We start from the raw sequence: 21165 nt of genomic DNA on the forward strand, positions 1-21165 counted from the left end.
TCTCTCCTCCTGGGCGGGGCAACCCCAGGCGCTGGCAGGTGGCAGTGCCACAGAAACAGGCCGGGGATGGGCCTGCTTCAGGCCCTGCCTCATGGTGGTTCGCTCACCCTGCGGTCTAGGGGCTGCTCCCTGGGGTAGTGTGGCTGCGTCTCTTGCTTTCTCTTCCCTGTTCATTTTCATTCAGCACAGTCTCTGCGTGTAGGGGCAGCATCATACTCCCCAGACTCCCCAAGCTCCTGCCCCAGCTCCAGCTCTCTTTGCCCCACTCCCGCTTATGTTACATATACGCAAAGTTCCCCAAAAGTGGTCATACAAATACTAACATTTTTTGGTAAAAGCTTTATTGAGGTATAGTTCACATATTGTACAATTCACCCATTTAAAGCATACAGCTCAGTGACTTTTAGTATATTCAGAGTTGTGCAACCATCATCATGATTAATTCCCATAACATTTTCATCACCTCAGAAAGAAACCTCATACCCTTTAGCAACACCACCTATTTCCCTCAATCTCTACCCTGAGGCTAGGCAATTACTAATCAACCTTATATCTCTATAGATTTGCCTATTTGGGGCATTTCCTTTAGAAGGTATGTTATGCTTCTTTCACTTAATATAATTTATTGTTTCCAGAGTTCATCTACATTGTAGCATGTATCCATAATGCATTCCTTTTTGTGGCTGAGTCATATTCCATGGTGTGGATATACCATATTTTATTCATCTGTTCATCCGTTGATGGATATTTGAGTTGTTTCCCCTTTTTGTCTATTACAAATAATGCTACTATGAGCATTCATGTACAAGTTTTTTTGTGAATATATATTTTTAGTTTTCTTAGGAATATACCTAGGAGTGGAATTGCTGGGTCTTATGGTAACTCTGTGTTTAAAAACGTGAGGAGGGGGCTTCCCTGGTGGCGCAGTGGTTGAGAGTCTGCCTGCCGATGCAGGGGACATGAGTTCGTGCCCTGGTCCGGGAAGATCCCACATGCCGCGGAGCAGCTAGGCCCGTGAGCCATGGCCTCTGAGCCTGCGCGTCCAGAGCCTGTGCTCTGCAACGGGAGAGGCCACAACAGTGAGAGGCCCGCGTACCGCAAAAAAAAAAACGTGAGGAGGGACTTCCCTGGTGGCACAGTGGTTAGGAATCAGCTTGCCAGTGCCGGGGACACGGGTTCGATCCCTGGTCCAGGAAGATCCCACATGCCGCAGAGCAACTAAGCCCATGCGCCGTAACTACTGAGCCTGTGCTCTAGAGCCTGCGAACCACAACTACTGAGCCTGTGTGCCAGACCTACTGAAGCCCATGTGCCTAGAGCCCGTGCTCCGCAACAAGAGAAGCTACTGCAATGAGAAGCCCGCGCACTGCAACGAAGAGTAGCCCCCACTCACTGCAACTAGAGAAAGCCTGAGTGCAGCCACGAAGACCCAACGCAGCCAAAAATAAATAAAATTAAAAAAAAATTTTTTTTTAAACGTGAGGAACTGCCGTACTGTTTATCAAAGTGGCTGTACTATTTTACATTCCTACCAGCAATGAATGGCGGTTCCAATTTCACACCCTCACCACTTGTACTTACCTGTCTTTTTGCTTATAGCCATTTTAATAGATGTGAAGTAATATCTCATTGTGGTTTTGATTTGCATTTCCCTAATAACTAGGAATAATAATCATCTTTTAATGTGATTATCGGCCATTTGTATATCTTCTTTGGAGAAAAGTCTGTTCAGATCCTTTGCCTATTTTTAAAATTGGGTTGTCTTTTTATTATTGATTTTAAGAGTTCTTTATATATTCTCCATGTTTAGCAGATATATGATTTCCAAATATTTTCTCCCATTCTGTGGATTGTCTTTTCACTTTTTTTTTTTTTTTAGCCATACTGCACAGCTTGTGGGATCTTAGCTTCCCAACCTGGGATCGAACCTAGTCCCCAGCAGTGAAAGCGGTAAGTCCTAACCACTGGACCTCCAGGGAATTCCCTCTTTTCACTTTTTTTGATGATGTCTCTTGGAGTACAAAAGTTTTAAATTTAATTTTGATGATGTGTAGTTTTATCTATTTTTTATTTCATTGTTTGTGCTTTTGGTGTCATTACATATTCCAAAGTCACAAGTGTTTACTCCTGTGTTTTTCTCCTAAGAGTTTTATAGTTTTAGGTATTACATTTAGGTCTTTGATCCATTTTGAGTTAATTTGTTATGTGGTGTGAGGTAGAGGTTAAACTTCATTCTTTTGCATGTGGATGTCCAGCTGTCCCACAACCATTTGTTGAAAAGAGTATTTTTTCCCCCTTGAATTGTCTTGGCAACCTTGTCAAAAAATCAGTTGACCATAACTGTTATCTTTGGATTCTCAATTCTGTTCCATTGATCTATATTTCTGTCCTTATGCCAGCACCACACTGTGTGATTACTATAGCTTTGTAGTAAATTTTTACATCAAGAACTGTGCATTGTCCAATTTTGTTCTTTTTCAAGATTGTTTTGGCTATTCTAGGTGGGTCCCTTGAATTTCCATATGAATTTTAGGATCAGTTTGTCAATTTCTGCACAGAAGCCAGCTGGGATTTGAATAGGGATTACGTTGGATTTATATCAGTTTGGGAAGCATTGCCATTTTAACAGTGTAAGTCCAATCTATGAAAATGGGATATCTTTTCATTTATTTGGGTTGTTTTTCATTTTTTCAACAGTCTTCTACAGTTTTCAGGGTATACATTTTACAATTCTTTTTGCTATATTTATTCCTAAGTATTGTATTATTTTTGATGCTATGGTATATAGAGTTGCTTTCCTAATTTCATTTTTATATTGAGCATTGCTAATAAATAGAGATAGAATTGATTTTCCTTATATTCTTATATCCTGCAACTTTGCTGGACATGTTTATTCATTCTAATAGTTTTCTAGTGGATATTTTTGGATTTTCTACATACAAGGTCATATCATCTTCAAATAGAGATAATTTTACTTCTTCCTTTCTAATGTGGACATCATTTATTTCATTGCCTTTCCTAATTCTGATATCCTGGCTAGAGCCTCCAGCACAATGTTGAATAGAAATGGAGAGAGTGGAGCTCTTCGTCTTCTTCCTAATCCTGGGGGAAAGCATTTAATCTTTCATCATTAAGTCTGATGTTGGCTGTAGCTGTTTTTGTAGCTGCCCTTTATCAGGTTGAGAAAGTTACCTTCTGTTCCTAGTTGGTTGAGTGCTTTTATTATGAAGGAGTGTGAGTTTTGTAAAATGCTTTTTCTGTATGTGTTGAGATGATCCTGTGGGATTTGTCGTTTATTGCATTGATATGGCTTATCACGTTCATTGATTTTTGGATGTTAATGTTAAACCAGTCTTACATTCCAGGGTGAATTTCACTTGGTCTTGGTGTATAATCCTTTTATGTGTTGCTGGATTTAGATTTTGTTGGGGGGACTAACATTTATGATGCACTTTCTACCTACCAACTACTGTTTTTACATGGGATAACTCAGTTTTCAAAGCATATGAGGTAGGAACTATTATTATTCTTCATATCAAAATGAAGCACGTGAGGCTCAGAAACATTATGCTGTCTTCCCAAGGTCACACAGCCAGGTAGCGGCAGAGTCAGGACTCTAGTTCACTACCACACTAAACCACCTCTAGTGAGCATATCAATGGTGGACGCGAGATGATTTTCACATGACACTCAGACCTGTGTTTGTTTTCATTGTTTTTTATTTTTTGTAGTTTCCCTCTGCTTCTCTATTAGTGATTATGATATAAAGCTTTCTTCTAAAATATATTTATAAAGTGGAAAAAAAAAGTCTATTTAGAAAAAATACTAAGTAAATAATTGTACAGGCAGTTTATGGATGTGACTGCATATTCTGTATTGATTTAAATTATGTTATTAATAATGAAGGAGAAGGAATGGAAACTAGAAATGAGGACATGCTAAGTCATCTCTTTCCTCCCGTGTTGTCGGGGAATTCAGGTATGTTCATGCATTCTTTCATCCATCCAGTACTTCCCCGGTGCCTCATCTTTCCTTGGCACCCTACTAAGGTCTCCAGGGTTTTCAGTGATGGGTAAGAAATGGTCTCTGGCTTCAGGGAGCTTGCACATGCACACGTCGTTCTGCTCTGGTTCGGGGGCAACATATATTTTATTTCGTGGGCAAACTCAGATTGAGTGCTAGTGGCCACTTGCAGTTTTGTATTTCACAAGAAGGATTCTGAGGCTACCCGTGGACTCATTGAGAAATAGAGACGTTATCAATGAGCAGCATTTGCCCTGGTATGGGAAGAAGAAGTAGCAGTACTTTGGAATTTTTTCCTTGCTCAGTCAAATGCTGCTCCAAATGTTTTTTTTGAGGGGGACAGTCTAAGCCTCCCTTATATTTATTTTTATATATTTATTTTTATATATTTATTTACTTATATATTTTTTATTTGCAGATATAAATATACATATGCATTTATTTTTTTAAACTTTATTTTTATTTATTTGTTTTAGTTGCTTTCTAGCTGGAGAGATTTACAGACAAGGAGAATATTTCTTGGGCTCTCATGAAACCCAAAGGTGACAGTTACCTAATCTTTAGGCTTGACAGAGTCTTACTCCTCAGAGGAAGGAAAAGGCAGCCAAGTTGGAAAAAAAAAGAAAGTAAAGTGCTTGGTACCTTTCAAAAAGGTACAAAAGTGGTGCAGTCTAGAAGAAAGGGCTTAGAATTGGGAGTCGAGATATCCCATTTCTGCCCTAACTCAGTCACTAGTAGTGACCATGTGACCGTGAATGAACGTTTTCATTTCTTAGCAACAGTGTGTCCTCCCTAGAAAAGCAGCAAACATAACACCTGTCCCCTCGAACCTGCAAGGGTGTTATGATTGAGGAAATCAAAATGAAAGATCTGTAGAGTTAAGAATTAGTGTAATATTTCTGATGCCTTGCTTTTGTGTAGGAGAGTTGTTGCAATGTTTAATTCATCCATTCGCTCTCTTAAAAAGAGGCCATCCGACTAGCTAATATTTCCCGAGTGCTTGCTGTGTGCCTGCTGTTGGGCTGAGCATTTCACGTGCTGTAATGTTATATAATCCTCATAATAAATCACTGAGGGCAGGGACTATTATTAATCATCGCCCTTTTACAGATAAGGAAACGGAGGCTCAGAGAGGTTAAGGAACATACTTATGGTTATGCAGCTAGGAAGTAACAGATGGTGGATATGAACACAGAACTCGAGCTTACCCACCATACTTAGCCTAGTTTTCCATGTCATTAAACCTTCTGACTTTTTTCGTTTTTCTTCCAGAAAGTCAGTCAGAAAATAACAATGCAGATCTTTTGCTTAGAGAATAGCAACCTGCATTCCCAAAGCCAGGCTCTCTTAGTGCCCATCCTGCGTCTGTGAGGCCCCTTGCTTCTTGTTCAGGATCTGTCAGTCATCTCAGTGGGGGCGTGGAGGGGTGGAGGGGTGGAGGGGTGGAGGGGTGGAGGGGGTCGGGCACGGGGCCTACAGGACCTTCTCAGAAGCAGATTGCCCGATAGCCCGGTGTTATTACTACTCGGTGAAACCAGGCCCCTGAGTTTCCGTTTGTTATGAAGATGCTGAATTTAAATCTGCCTTGAATGCCCCACATTGCAGGTTGCAGCTGTGTCTGGTAAATTGTGCTCCCAGAACAGTGTTAGTTTTTTTAATATTTTATTAATTTCTCTTGCAAAGTGACAAAATGACCACGTGGTGGTAGACTCAATATTAAGAATTCTCCTCCTTTGGAAGATTGCATAACAGGCAGGACATTTGCGCTGGAAAAGAAGTACTTCTTTTCATGTATACCTCAGATAAAATTTCCGGAATGTTTTTTCTTTCTGACTGATGTGGAGTTGGCAGTGACTTCTAGCACTTGGGCTAAAAATGTCTGATTTCCTTCTCCCTTAGGCAGTGAATGATCTACAAAGAAACAGAGAAATCCATTAGAGAAGCTGTATTTGTAATGGAAATAAAGACTTCTAATTTATTGGCTCTGTAGGTCGTTCGCTTATTGATTCTGATCAAGGGAAGGACGGGAGTATTATTGTGTTAAAGGGGAAAATCTTAAGGGTTATTCTGGTAAATGAGTATTTTAGAATCTGAGAAGCTTAGAAGAAACCCAGGTTATAGGAGGAAGGAGAAGGTAAAGATCATAAGTAGGAGTCAGGGAAGATGAAGGAAGGGAAGACAGATTAGAACTGGGATTGTATACATTGAGCTGGGAGTTTTTATGGAACATTTCTGACATATTTAAAATTGGAGGGACTTCCCTGGAGGTTCAGTGGTTAAGACTCCGAGCTTCCATTGCAGGGGGCCCAGGTTCAAGCCCTGGTCAGGGAACTAAGATCCCACATGCTGCGTGGCATGGCCAAAGATAAAAGTAACATAAAATTGGATAAAAAATTATCATAAATCTCTGTGTGTAAGCATCACACAGGATTGATTTTTTTTTTTTTTTTTTTTTGCGGTACGCGGGCCTCTCACTGTTGTGGCCTCTCCCGTTGCGGATCACAGGCTCCGGACGCGCAGGCTCAGCGGCCATGGCTCACGGGCCCAGCCGCTCCGCGGCACGTGGGATCCTCCTGGACCGGGGCACGAACCCGTGTCCCCTGCATCAGCAGGCGGACTCTCAACCACTGCGCCACCAGGGAAGCCCAACAGTTATTAACTTTGGCTGATTTTGTCTCATTTATTTCTCACTCTTCCCCCATCTAATATGATTTGGAAGCAAACCCCTGTATCCTTTTATCCATATTTTAGTAGGTATTTGTCGAAGATAAGGACTATTTTAAAATATAACATCAATATTGTTGTCACATCTAAAAAATAGTAACAGTTTCCTTAATATTGTCAAATATTGAGTCAGTAACTAGCCAGAGAAATTTTCCTGTTTTCTCATATATGTTACAATTTCATCTTTATGGTGGTTTGTTTGAAATAAGATCCAAATGAAGTAAAACCATGTGATAGTCTAAGTCTCTTATCATCTATAACTTCCCCCTCCATCTCTTTTTTTTTTCCCTTGCACTTTATTTGTTAAAGATACTCAGCCATTTGTCCAGCAGACTTTCCCATAGATTGTATTTTACTGAGTACCTCACCGTGGTATGTTTTAACATGTTCTGTCCTCTATATTTCCTGTCAGATTGTATCAAAGGCTTGATTAGATTAAGATATTTTGTTTTGAGTTCAGCACTCTTTGTAAGGTGATGGTGTGTTTTTCCATCAGGAGGCACATAATATCTGGTTGTCCCTCATGTAGTGATGTTAGCAGCAGTTGGTGATCAGTGCCTACATCCATTTGTTCACTAGGGGTTGGAAGCTAGGGATATTTTAATTCTGTGAATATTTCTGGGGGAAAAAAAGAAATACCTTTATAAAGAGAAGCATCTCTCTCTCCTGCAATTCATTTATCCAGTTGTACAGTTGGTATAGGAAAGACTGGTTCAATGTTTGCTTCTTTCCTTTTATTTATTGATTTTCAACGTAAAAGTTGGTTCACAGGCATCCTCCAGCAGTAACAAAGGCATAAAACCAAGTTTTTGTTAAGTGTCTTTACGATCTCATGGATTCACATATATTTGATATTGTTTCAAGTCCCTTGAGTTGTGCTAACTGGTGCTCAGATCACCCCATCTTTGGCCAATGGAGGCTGCTTCAATTTGGCCCTTGGGTCCCTTTGACACAGCCCTGGTAGTCATAGATAAAGAGTCGCTTCTAGGCCTTTTTTTTTTTTAATTTTATTTATTTATTTTTAACATCTTTATTGGAGTATAATTGCTTTACAATGGTGTGTTAGTTTCTGCTCTAACACACATACACATACACACGTTCCCATATCTCTTCCCTCTTGCGTCTCAGATATACACATACACACGTTCCCATATCTCTTCCCTCTTGCGTCTCCCTCCCTCCTCCAGGCCTTTCAAACCTAGGTTCCAAGCCCAGCTCCAGCACTTGCCAGCCCTTGACCTTGTAAAGTGACCTAAATTCTGAGCTTCTGTTTGCTCATCTGTAAAATGGGAATAATCATAGTACTTACCTTTATAAGGTTGATGCAAGATTAAAATAGCTGAGTGCTTGGCAGAGTGACACAGAGTAATGGCTTTAAAATGTTAGGTTTATTATTATTTGAATTAACGAAGAGAATTATTAGGGCTTTGGAGCTTACAGATCATTATGCCCTGGACAGTCATTAACCCTTCCTGCAAAATGGACTTAACATTAATGTACTAAAGAAGACAATCTTTTCTGTGGATTGGCAAATGGTTTTGCTGTAGAACTGAATGCCACACTTAGAATTCAGGGCAGAGAAGAGAGCAGAGGAAGCAGCATAGGTGTGGAGAGGGCCTGAAACCACCTCCGTGAGGCCAGGCACCTGCAGAGGGCAGAGGAGGCAGTCACCTCTGAGCCCCCGCCCCGCCCCCCCCCCCCCCCCCCCCCCGTGCCCTCATTGGATGTGGCCTTCACTGTTGCCATAGCGTGTGACAGGGAGGTGAGTTGAGAACTCAGTGAAGTGTGAAGCGGTAGTCAGCAGCTCAGCCCCATCTGCCCTCCCAGCCGGGCCTAAAGGAGACACAGGGGCAGCCTGCGTGGGGTGCACTCTGCAACTGTGTCAGCCCTTCACAGCCTGGGCCCAGCTCTGCCGTCGCTGGTCCTTTTCTGCCCTGGCCTCTGACACACTTCCTAATGAGCGAGGCAAATTCTCTGACACTCTGAGACTCCAGCCCTGAAGCAGGTCTCAGGCTTCCCTGGGGTTAGGGACGGGGAGGGAGGGAGGGCGCTCTCCGGAGCACAGGCAGCCTTCTCCGTGTTTCCTCATTCGAATATGCTGAAGGGTTAGAAGTTGCTGCACTCCTTATTATTATGTTAGTAACCTTTTTTTAAAACTCAGTTTTCAGATTTTTGTTCACCTGGTCTACTGTTTGTTTTGTTTTGCTGTTTTTTGCTTCATTTATTTCTGTTTCTGTAATTAGTAATCCCTGCATTCTCATTTTTGGGGGTTGATTTTTATCCTTTTTTAGGTTTTTGAGTGGAAAATTCAGTTCATTTAATTCTGCTTTCTTACTTCCTATGAAATGCATTCAGTTCTAAATATTTTACAATTTCTATTTGAATTCCTCTTCAGCTATGAATAACCTAGCAGTATGTTTTTTACAAATTTTCATAGATACGGAGTTTTTTCTTTGCTATAATTTACATTATTGATTTCTAAGTTTATTGCACTGTAGTCAGTGAATGTGACTTCTAGAAGGTCATATTTAGGGGAACTTGTGAGAACTTGTTTTATGCTCTAAATCATGATTTTTAATTAATGTTTCACGTATGCCTTAAAAAATGAGTATTCTGTTTGCTGAGTGCTGAGTTCTTAAAATAGCAGTTAGCTCCTGTTAGGTAGGTGCTGTTTAGAACCTCTTCAGCTTCACTGCCTGGCAAAGTTCTCATCACACCCGCTGTAGTCTGCCAGGGCCTGAGACACAAAAATGTCCATTTTGGGCTGATTTGTTTGGTGTGGCTCACAAAACATACCATATGTCCAGGCCAAGGAAGACAGTGACTCTAATGTTTTTGCAAATAAGGTTAAATTTGCTGGAGTCTGAATTCTTTGACTCCCAGCTTAATTTCACACTCTGGTTTCAAGCTGATAATCTTTGGCTCTCTCAATCATGGATGTTTGTGTTATGCAATAATTTAAGAGTGGAACTGATAAATATCTTCTTGAATAACAAAAACTGGAGGCTGACTTTGGCCCGTGTTCTAGCGTCAAGCATAATTTGAGGTCCTTTGCTCCTGGTCACTGTGGTTGTATGAGTGTCAACATAACTTCTCTGAGCCTTGTTTTTCCATCAGTTATGTGGATATGAGACCACCTGCCATCAGAAGGTTGTGGTGAGGCTCAGTCAAGGCAATAGACATAAAAAAGTACTTCGTAAACTGTACAGAGATCCTCAGATGTCAGGCACGGGTTGAGGGCACCATGGGAAGAAGTAGCAAGTGGAAGCAGTCTCGGTGTGTGTTTCTTAACTCCCTGGGTTCTCTGGAAGGAGCCTGGACAGGGTGAGCTTGGGAGAAGTGTTTGAAGGCCCCTGAAACTCTCCGTTTCCTTCTCTTCCATCCCCCCCAGTGCGGACAACAGAAACTGCCGCCATGACCACCCACGTCACCCTGGAAGATGCCCTGTCCAACGTGGACCTGCTGGAAGAGCTGCCCCTCCCTGACCAGCAGCCATGCATCGAACCCCCGCCTTCCTCCATCATGTACCAGGTTAAGTCCTCCCAGAGCACCAGGGCCAGATGGTGGGGGGTGGGATCAGGAATTCTGGGGATCCCCTGAGAGGGTTTGCCCTGAAGGCAGAGGGAAGTGGGATGCCTGCATCTAGAAGGTGAAAGGCCGTCAGCTGATGGAGTCCCTGCTGCGCTGGTGGAGCTGAGTGTAAGCAATAGATAAGCTAGTAAATGTACACCAGGGCTGTTTCTCTTCCCTCGGGGAAGGCTTGTTGATCCGTTCTGACCCCAAATACCTTCCCGGCTGTTCTTGCTGCAGCACCAACCAAGGTTTTGGCAGCTCTGACCTCATGAATTAAATATCGCAATTTAGAAACCCCTAGAGCCTGCCTGGGTAATTACTTTTCCTTCATGTATGTGACAAGAGGTCTTCAACTCCCCACAGCTGATAATGACTCTGGGAAGCCAGTCACAGTTGTTTTTTTTTGCCTGAGAGGCAAGCTTGTGACAAACCGTGATCGGATTGCTCAAAACCGAGATCCCACCTGGGCGTGGTGGGAAGGGCATCCGTGCAGCTGTAGTCATCCCTGCAAATAGACCCTGTCTGGGTGTGCTGGGCAAGTATACCATGTTATGAAAGAATTAGTTAATTGGAAATTTTTAGCTTTTTAGCTGTATTTGACCTTTTGAAAGTTCTTGGACTGCTAAATGAGACCGAATATAAGCGCATAGTCTATTTTAAATTTCATTCAATGGCTAGATTTATTACGCACATGCCTGAAGGTTCAACTCATCCACTTGGTTTATTCACATTTTCTAACCCAGATTAAATTTTAATTATGTAAATATCTTTTTTATTATTAGCAATGCAGCAAAGTATTTATAACAAATAAAAATTTCCCTGTAACTGTGTCTATATATATACACATATATATACCCACACACCTTTTTACCACGTATATATATAATTTTTTTTTTTTTTAACCAAAAGAGAATGATACTGTATTATGTTGCTCTATGATTTGGCTTTTTTAACTTAAAATTTATTATGGGTATTTTTCCTGACAGTACTGCTCTGCTACCACACTGTATTTAACCACCACATAGTACTTATAAGATGAGCCCATTGTATGGATATACTATTATTTATTTAGCTTTTTGCTGTTAATGGATATTTGGATGGCTTCCAGTATTTTTATTAAAAGAAAATACTGCGGTTATTATTCTTGTACAGATGCATCTGCACCCTCAGGCAAGTATTTTTGCAACTGCTGGATCAAAGCAGTGTACCTCTTCACCTTTTGTTTTAATATCTTCATCTTTCAAAAAATTTTTTTTACACAATTTTTAAAGTTATTACAAAATATTGGCTACATTCCCAGTGTTGTACAGTACAACCTTGAGCCTACTTTACATCCACTAGTTTGTACCTCCCTTTGCCCACCACTGGTAACCGCTAGTTTTTCCTCTATATCTGTGAGTCTGCTTCTTTCTGAAAAAAAAAAAAAAAAAAAACACGTCTTCACTTTTAAGAGCTATTTAGGCTTGTCTGGTTTAAGCCTTTACTTCCGAGGCTCCCTGGGTAAACCTGATGACCCATGGGAAGCAGATGCAGGCCCTGGCTGTAGCCAGCTCCTGCCCAGTGGGATTCAGGGTGGGATTTCTTGGCGGAAGATGAGAGGGTGATGTGGGGATAGATTTCCACAGGGAACTCGGGCATTTGTTGGCAGCAGTTTACTCCCTGGACACCCAGCCACCTTGAACCTGTTTTCCAACCACCAAGTATTCCTGTTCTCTAATTCCTGCAGGCTAACTTTGACACAAACTTCGAGGACAGGAATGCGTTTGTCACAGGCATTGCAAGGTACATTGAGCAGGCTACAGTCCACTCCAGCATGGTAAGTCTCTGTGACCTTCAGGGACAGACGTGCCCCCTGCTGGTGGGGGCGGGGCTGTGGGCAGCTTCTCTGGCCAGGGGCATGTGCTCAGCTGTTCCAAGAACACTCTGCCTCAGATCCATCTCCTCAAGCCCATCCTCATGCCCCACCCATCCCCTCCCAGCGCCTGGAGGCACACTGTTCCTATCTTCCAGCCTTGCAGATCCTGCTCACCTTTGGGGCGGAACTCTATTCCCACTGTTCACTTCCCTGAGCTTCTCTAGCTTTGGGGGTTAACAGTTGATTAGATCCTGCCTTTTTTTATGCTTTATAGATAGATTACTGGCTGTGTGGAATTTTGGCCCTTGACCAAAGCACAAAGTTTCTCAAAAAAGGTTTGGAGTAACACATTACTGGTGGCCTAAATCATTCACAAAGGGGGACCCGTTGTTTGATGGGTCTTGGTCTGACCCATCTGTGAGGGTACGCTTCCTTCTTGGGCTTTCATTGATTTCATCCTCATGCATCGCTGACATTTAAAGAATTCCAAATTTCTCATTCACTGGTTCTGCCTGTGGCTCAGTGGACCTTTCTCACTATATCAGCGATAGCCTGAAGCCTGTCTCACCACACCCTGCCCATTCATTCAATAAATGTTGTGTACCTGGTACCTGGAGAGACCCTGCTAAATGCTGGAGAGGGGGATATGCAAGGACAGATAGGGCTGGTCTTGGTTCTCAATGAGTCAAGTAGAAATAGACAGGCTTACCATTTATTGAACATTTTATGTGCAGATATTTTAAATGCATTGTCTTAATTAATCCTCACCTCAACCCTTTGAAGAAGGTTCTATTACAATACTCATTTTATGGGTGGGGAAAACTGAGGTCCAGAAAAGTTAAGTAACTTACTCAGGGTCCTGCCACTGACAGATGGCAGAGCTAAACCTAAATCTGTTTGACTACAAAACCTGTGCTCTAGATGGCTCTTTGCAAACAAATAAAAATATACAAAGTTAAAGGTAAAAGGCATGGTGAAAGTTCAAAGTCTTTAAGGGGCCCTGAGAGGCTCAGAGAAAACTTGATGAAGGAAGTGGGTTTTGAGTAGAGGCTTGTATACTGTACATACACACACACATTATAACCACATATTATATATATATATATATACACACACACACATACATATATAATATATGGTTATTATATATACATAATATATATGTTATATATATATATATATATATATATATATATACCATATATAAATGGTACTTTAAACTATATAAGGTTTTCTTATACGTGGTATCATTGGAACCTTATAATAGCCCTGTGACTTGGAAAGAGATCATTATTCCCATTTTAGGGATGAGAAAACTGAGACCTAGAGAAGTTAATAAGCAGGTTGCTCATGATCCCACAATTAGTAAATCACAGGGTTGAACCTAGAATCCAGGACTTAAGATTCCCAGCCCTGATCTCTTTCCACTGACCTCTGCTGTCTCACACAATTAGAATTTTATCTGTCAGGGATGAGATGGAGAGCATCTGGCTGGTGGAAGCAGCATGAGGAAAGGCACAGAGGCAAAAGGCACAGAGACTGCCTGGGTTTGGACTGTGAAGTACATATAGGGAAATTCTTGGTGGTATTTATCAAAAATTAGATAAGCGTCAGTGCATAGAGGCTGTCTTCGTTTGATAGAGCTGCCATAACAAAATACCACAGACTGGGTGGCTTACATAACAAATTTATTTTCTCCCAGTTCTGGAGACAGGAGTCCAGTATCAAGGTGTCAGCAGGGTTGCTTTCTCCTCAGGCCACTCCATGGCTTACAGACGGCCGCCTTCTGGCGATGTCCTCACACGGTCTTTTGTCTGTGCAGGCACATGTTAGGTGTCTCTCTGTGTGTCCAAATTCTGTCAGATTGGATGAGGGTCCTTAATGGCCTCATGTTAACTTAATCATCTCTTTAAAGGCCCTGTCTCCAAATATAGTCACATTCTGAGGTCCTGAGGTTAGGACTTCAACATATGAATTTCGCGGGGGGGACACAAGTCAGCCCATAATAGAGGGCTTTAATTCATTTAATCAAAAATCAGTAGCAATGGGAATTTTTCATTGATGGGAGAAATGTGAACAGAAATACACTTGAGGAATAAGTTTCATTTATCAGTTTTGTGCAGAACAAGTGGTAAGGAGGCATGAGTGAGGCGATAGTTAAAGTTATCTACACTGGAGGCGTCAAGGGCCGGATGAGGGCAATGGTGTGAGGGATGGCTAAGGGGACATGGATACGAGAGGCGCTGGAGGTTGACTCCACCTGGCTTCACAGTGTGCTGGGTGCTGGGGCCCATGGGAGTGACAACGATGCTGACTGAGGTTTCCTGGAAATACCAGGTCAGGGACACCAATAGGGAAGTCAGAGGAAGGGCCGGTTTGCAGGCAGATTATATTCGTTTTCTATGGCTGCTGGAACAGAAGATTATCACAGATTCGGTGACCTAAAACAACACAAAGTTATTTGCTTACCGTTGTTTTGGTCAGAAGCCTGGCATGGGATCTTACAGGGTTAAAATCAAGGTGTGGGCAGGGCTGCATTCGTTTCTGAAGGCTCTAGAGCAGAATCTGTTGCCTTGTTTTTCCAGCTTCTAGAGGCTGCCCCCATTCCTTGACTCAGCCCCCTTGCATCCAGCAGTCACACCACTCCAATCTCTGCTTCCATCCTCACGACTCCTGGTCTGACTCTCTCACCTCCCTCTCACTTATTAGGACCCTTGCCATTACACTGGGTCCACCAGATACCCCAGGATGACCTCCCCATCTCAAGGCTGCTAACTTAATAACATCTGCAAAGTCCCTTTTGCTGTGTAAGGTATTGTTTTCACAGGTTCTGGGGATTAGGATGCAGACATCTTTCTGCAGCCACTATTCTACCAACACAGGGATAGTGTTGATATGGTTTTAGGCAGGGTCTCAGATAGGGTGTACCGATGATGTTCGTGGATAATGCCAAAACTTCACTTCCTCAACAATTTCCTCCTTGTACCTTGCTAAATCTTTCTGTAGAGTAGCTTTATCAGCAGCAAGAGGCTTCATTAGATGTTCATCTTCTTGTATTTCTCCTGCCCACTTTGGGGCAAGGTGAATTTCTCAAAAGGCAGGATAGCCAGAGAAAAGAGGAGTAATTGACCACCGTGTAATTGACCACCTATGAGGAACAGTCAAGGGTTCTTTGCTGGGGGGTGAGATGGGGGCTGAGTGTCCAAATAAGTGCTGAGAGGTACAGTCTGTCACTATCTGAAATTTGATCTGAACTCACATTGGGTTTAAATCCTGAACTTACAGAATCTTATCAAGGTAAAGGACCTGGGAGATCCTTAGTCCTGCAGCTGTCAACCTAGGCTGCACGTTGGAATCACCTGGAGAGCATTAAAAAACACTTATGCCTGGGCCCCTCCCCCAGAGATAACGATTTCGTTCCAGTGGAGCCCAGCCTGGGCATCAGGCGTTTTCAAAGTTGCCCAGGTGACTAACGTGCAGCCAGGACTCAGAACCAGTGATTTAAGCCAACTCTTTGCCTCTAAATGAGAAAACCATGACATTGTGCAGATAAAAGTTGGGTCCAAGCAGAGCCAGGACCAGACCTCAAGTTTCCTGAAGCTCCATCCAACACACCATCCTGACCTCTACATTTCAGGCATGATTATACAACAAATCTGACTGATGGTCAGCTGAACTGTCCACAAGGCAGAGTCCACATCATTCTTGTTCACTGGCCTGTTTTCAGCACGTAGCACCAAGCCAGGGACCCGTGAGCGCTCAGTGAAAGGTTCACTGGATGAGTGAATGGGAATATACCTGCCAGTGGGCAGTTTAGTGCTGATAAGTAGACACCCGTTCCCTATGCATTACTGTCACTTCCCTTTTCTGACACGTGTTCTGAAGCAACGGCAGCAGGAGACCCACAGGCTTGATTCTTGGTTCTCTGTGGTCTCAAGCACAACATGTTACTGATTTAAAGAGTTCTGTAAATTAAGAATTGAATGTGTGACTCGTCAGTGACGTTTGCTGTTGAAAACAAAACTTTAAAAAGTAATAAGCTCCAAATTAAATCTGATCTTGTGCTAGGAAGATATTATGAAATAGATATGATGTGTGGGATAAAAGATAAATCAGTAAAGGTTCATTTTTGTATCTATACAAACATTCACAAAAGAGATGGTCTAGTAATACTCTTTTTATTGTATTTTTTGAGACGTCCTTCATATAACAAAATTCACCACTTAAAGTGTACAATTCAGTGTTTTAATAGCAGATTCACAGTGTTATACAATTATCACTACTATCTAATTTCCATCACCACAAAAAGAAACCCCCAAACCTTTAGCAGTCCCTCCCAGTTCTGCTCTCCCCCAACCGCTAATCTACTTTCTGTTTCTATGGATTTGTCTACTCTGAACAGTTCATCTAAATGGATCATATAATAGGTGGCCTTTTGTGTCTGGCTTCTTTCACTTAGCATAATGTTTTCAAAGTTCGTCCATGTTGTAGCATGGATCAGTACTTCATTCCTTTTTACAGAAGGGTGCTATTCTATTGCATGGCTATACCACATTTTATTTATCCATTCACCCGTTGGGTTGTTTCTGTTTTTTTGACTATTAGAATAATGTTGCTGTGAACAAGTGTGGAAGTTTCTGTGAGCACATATGCTTTCATTTCTCTTGGATACATACCTCAGAGCAGAATTGCTGGGTTATATGGTAACTGTGTGTTTAACTTTTTGAGGAGCTGCCAGACTATCTTTTCCCTAGTAATACTCTTAACTCCCTTTACAGATTACCTAGTGTGTATGTATGTTTGTATTGTATTTAATTCTCATAAAATTCTCTGAGGTTGTTATTTACAACATTATTATTGAACAGATGACTAAATGGAGAATTTTAGGTTAAGTGACTTCCTGAAGGCCAAAGGGCTAAGTGATGAAGCTGGGATTTCAGCCCAGATATTTGGACACTGAGATTAGGGCTCTTTCCAGTGAAGCACTTACTAGGTGAGGTGAGTCATCAGATTTGTTTTTCGTGCTGTTGTTAGTTTTGCCATCTGCTCTGTATTATTTTTAAAAATCTTAATCTTAACCGTCTTCCTGCTTATGAAATAGTAAAGTGGGCTCTTATAAAAGAGCAGACATTGTAGTACCGTGTGATGTGAAAAGCGAAAGCCCCTGTTTATCCATCCCCACAGAGAGCTTACTATTCATAGTTGTGGTATGTATTCCACCAAAATATTTTTCCATACACAATAATATACTTTCATAATTATTACTCTGTGTTTTTTAACCTATCTGCTGTACAAACTGTTTTGCTTATTTTCTTGCTAACTGTTTATCTGGGACAGCTTTTGCTGTTGGAGCTAGTGGATCTGCCCCTCCTTTCTGAGGTAGCCATCTGTCTTTGAAAAATGTGTCCTGCTTGTAGAGCCCTTGAGTGTCTGATGGGGATAAGTTAGGCCATTGCTTCTCAAACTTATTGTGCACCTGGGAGTGTGAGTCCCCTGGGAATTTTATTGAAATGCAGATTCAGATTCCATAGGCCCAGGGAGGGGCCTGAGACTCTGCATTTCTAATAAGCCCCACCCCCCACCCCCACCCCACCGGGTGATGCTGACACTGCTGGTCCATAGACCACACTGTGAGTTGCGACGACTGGGAGTGGGGGGCTGTTGAAAAGTCTTGTGGCGCCGGAGCAGTTTCTCCCTGCTGAGCATGTTGTGCTTTTCAGAATGAAATGCTGGAGGAAGGGCACGAGTACGCGGTCATGCTATACACCTGGCGCAGCTGTTCCCGGGCCATCCCCCAGGTGAGACAGTCCTGCCCCTTCAGGGGGTGCCTCCATCCTGCACCCCACCCCCGTCCAGATTACTGACCTTCTCCAGGGCCTCTTACCCAAGGGGGTGCGCTGAAAACATTCAGAGAGCATCCTGTAAAACTGACACCAGCTTTTAAAAATTGCTCAGTATTATTTTCTTTTGAAAGCAGTATATGCTAACTGTACAACACCCAAACCACCGCAGAAAGGTAGAAAGTAAAAAGCAAGACATCCTCACCCCTCGCTCTACCACCCAAACCCCCCACCTCCCACCAAAGCATAATCACTGTGGACGCTTTGCTGCATATTCATCTGGCTCTCTTTCCTCAAACATCATGAATATTTCTGTGATTATTATTTTGTAAATTATTGTCATTTACAAAAGTGTGTAGTTTCCTATTTATACGGTTCTGCCGCTTGAATTTTTTACACTGTATTCTTTTTTTTTTTTTTTGCGGTACGCGGGCCTCTCACTGTTGTGGCGTCTCCCGTTGCGGAGCACAGGCTCCGGACGCACAGGCTCAGCGGCCATGGCTCACAGGCCCAGCCGCTCCGCAGCACGTGGGATCTTCCCAGACCGGGGCACGAACCCGCGTCCCCTGCATCGGCAGGTGGACTCTCAACCACTGCGCCACCAGGGAAGCCCTACACAGTATTGTTTATCACTGACATTTTTCATGTTGACACACACAGATATTATTTTTACCATTATCATAGTTATCATATTATTCTTAGGTCCCACTGTAACCAAATCAACAGGCCACAGGTGTGTAAACAGAAACCATTCCTCTACCTTGCTCCCAATCCTAACCCCAAGAGCTCACTACTTATTAACAGCTTGGTTTTCGCACCCTTTCAGATTCTCTATACCTGTATTATATATGGATACACAAACACACACACTGTTTTGTGTTTTGTTGAATAAAAACGGGATTAAATTACCCTTCCTGTCCTGCAGCTGTTTCCAGCCATCAGTTTATGGTAGCAATCTTTCCACCTCAGGTCAGAGATGTATCTCATTGCCCCTAACAGTTACATAATGATAGTGTATGAATGCATCATACTTTATCCATTTAATCATCGACTTCTGGATGTTTAGCTAGGTGCTTCCATTTTAAGAATTTCTATACAACAGTGTGAAGAATGTCCTTGTGGTTACTACCCTTTGCTCACTCTCCAGTTTCAGTGACCTGTTAGCAGCCTTGGGTGTGCAGGCTGTGAACACATCTGCCACGGGATTCTGATGTGCTGAAAACCACCAGGCAGAGAAAACGGGCTTCTTAGTGGGCCCAAGTATGGCCAGGGGACTTTGTCCCAAGTGCATCGAGAGCCATGGACAGAACGTTTTTCTCTGCTTAGGATCAGGCAGCGGCCCCCACATAGGAGTAGGGGGTACTGGGGTAGGAGTGGGGCAAAGGCGGCAGGAGGGAGACTTGTGCAGCTCAACGTAGTCGTGTGTACAGCTCATGGGCGGGGCACAGAACAGACTGAAGGGGAGGAGCGTTCTGTTCTGGGGACCAGCTGGTTTCTTTCTTGCAGCCAGTGTCTGGGGAGCAGTTCTGCCCCCATCAGAATGTCAGACAGGGCTACCCCAGCCTCCTCTCACTAGGTAACCATACCACTGATCATCCTAAATGAGGTGCATTCAACAGAGAAAACGGGCCCTGTTAATAAGACAGCAGGTGTGAACCAGGACCACCTGGGCAAACCAGGGTGTGCGAAACCCCCTGTCTCCCCACAGGTGAAATGCAACGAGCAGCCCAACCGAGTGGAGATCTATGAGAAGACAGTGGAGGTCCTGGAGCCGGAGGTCACTAAGCTCATGAAGTTCATGTACTTTCAGGTGAGGGGTCAGGGTGGGTCTGGACCAGGACACCTGAGTAGGTCCCCACGCTTCTAGACACTGGTACTGGATTTCTGTGCCATGTTATTTATTCATTCGGCAAACACTTTGTAGTGCCCCTGACCCACCCTGGGGTGAGCAAGACAGACAAGCCTCTCCCTCCATATAATTCACATTCTAGTGGGCAGACGAATGTGTTCTGGGTGGGAGGAGAGGCTGACAATTAACAATACACAACAAAACAAGTGCTGTGAATGAAATACAATTAAAGAACCTCTGGCATGGAGGGTATCTTCGACATGGATGCAGCTTTAGGGACGGCCTCCACGGAGGTGGTGTTTGAACTGAGATCTGTATGATGTGAAAGAGGCTGGCAGTTGATGATCCAGGGGCAGAGGGTTTCAGGCAGAAGGAACTGCAAAGGCAAAGGCCCTGAAGCCTCAAGGAGCGTGACATGTTTAAGAAGTGGAACGAAGCCAGGGAGGCTGCATAGTGAGCAGGGTAGGCAGGGACCTACTCATACAGGGCACTGCAGGCCAGGGGAAGAACACCTGGATTTTCTTCAAGCACCACGGGAAGCAGCTGGAGATTTCCGGTGACATGATCTGATCGAGGTGTTCTGGCTGCTCTGTGGTTGATGGATGGGAAGTGGGGGGCAGCACAGGTGTCAGGGGCAGGAGGGCAGAAGGGTGGCAGCAGGGAGACCCGTTGGGAAGCCAAGAAGAATGAGCATTTAAGGGAGGAAAAGAGAAAAGACAGCCAAAGCCTCCTCTGAATGAAAGGTAAGAGGGCAAGCTGGTTATTATGCTTATTTGGAAGCCATTCAGGAATGCAGGCTGATGGCTTTAAGACCACCCTCTGCCCGGGTGGGGGTCCTGCCACACACTCTGTGCCCTCCACGTGTATTTATGAGCCTCGTAAGTAGGCCTGCAAGCACTGGCCCAGGGTCTGCCCTGTGCCCAGCTCTGTGCTGGCCTTCTGGGGGAGGGAGATGGGAGCATCTGGGGAAGGTGCAGAGAGAGCCTCGCAGGCAGAGAAGCCCAGGGTTCTGTCTCATTCTGACTGTGTTCTGTTAGTTATTTCAGACCTCTGACAACTTCAGTTTTCTTACCTTGGAAAGAATGCCTATTTCACAGGTTTTCTCTAGGGATAAATAAGGTCTGCTTGTAAAGTGCCCTGTTTGTAGAGCCCTCATTACAGAGCAGGTTTAACAAAGGGCAGCTGCTGTTATTAGCATCATGCACCTGCTCTCGAGGAACCTAAAATCTCTTCGGGAAGGCAGGTTCAAGAGAGAACAGCTACCCCAAAACTAAGTATGTGCTAAACTGAGGGCCTCCTGA

General features: G+C 43.3%; 1 protein-coding gene across 5 annotated transcripts in view; it reads left to right on the top strand.

Annotated features, from left to right (window-relative positions):
• Window positions 1–10161: 10161 nt before the first annotated feature.
• The window catches only part of CYFIP2 (cytoplasmic FMR1 interacting protein 2), a gene marked incomplete at its 5' end in the record, with an annotated part of 114207 nt that continues 103203 nt past the window's right edge, over window positions 10162–21165 (top strand). For 2 of the 5 annotated variants that reach the window (XM_082651299.1, XM_082651300.1), the window contains 4 exons: window positions 10162–10278; window positions 12047–12136; window positions 17896–17973; window positions 19724–19825. In XM_082651299.1, coding sequence (XP_082507425.1) covers window positions 10162–10278; window positions 12047–12136; window positions 17896–17973; window positions 19724–19825 — 387 coding nt within the window. The remainder of the gene's footprint in view (window positions 10279–12046; window positions 12137–17895; window positions 17974–19723; window positions 19826–21165) is intronic. The other 3 variants (XM_082651302.1, XM_082651301.1, XM_082651303.1) reach the window with 3 other exon arrangements.

Source organism: Grampus griseus (assembly GCF_964374135.1).
Source record: "Grampus griseus genome assembly, chromosome: 3".
NCBI lineage: Eukaryota > Metazoa > Chordata > Mammalia > Artiodactyla > Delphinidae > Grampus > Grampus griseus.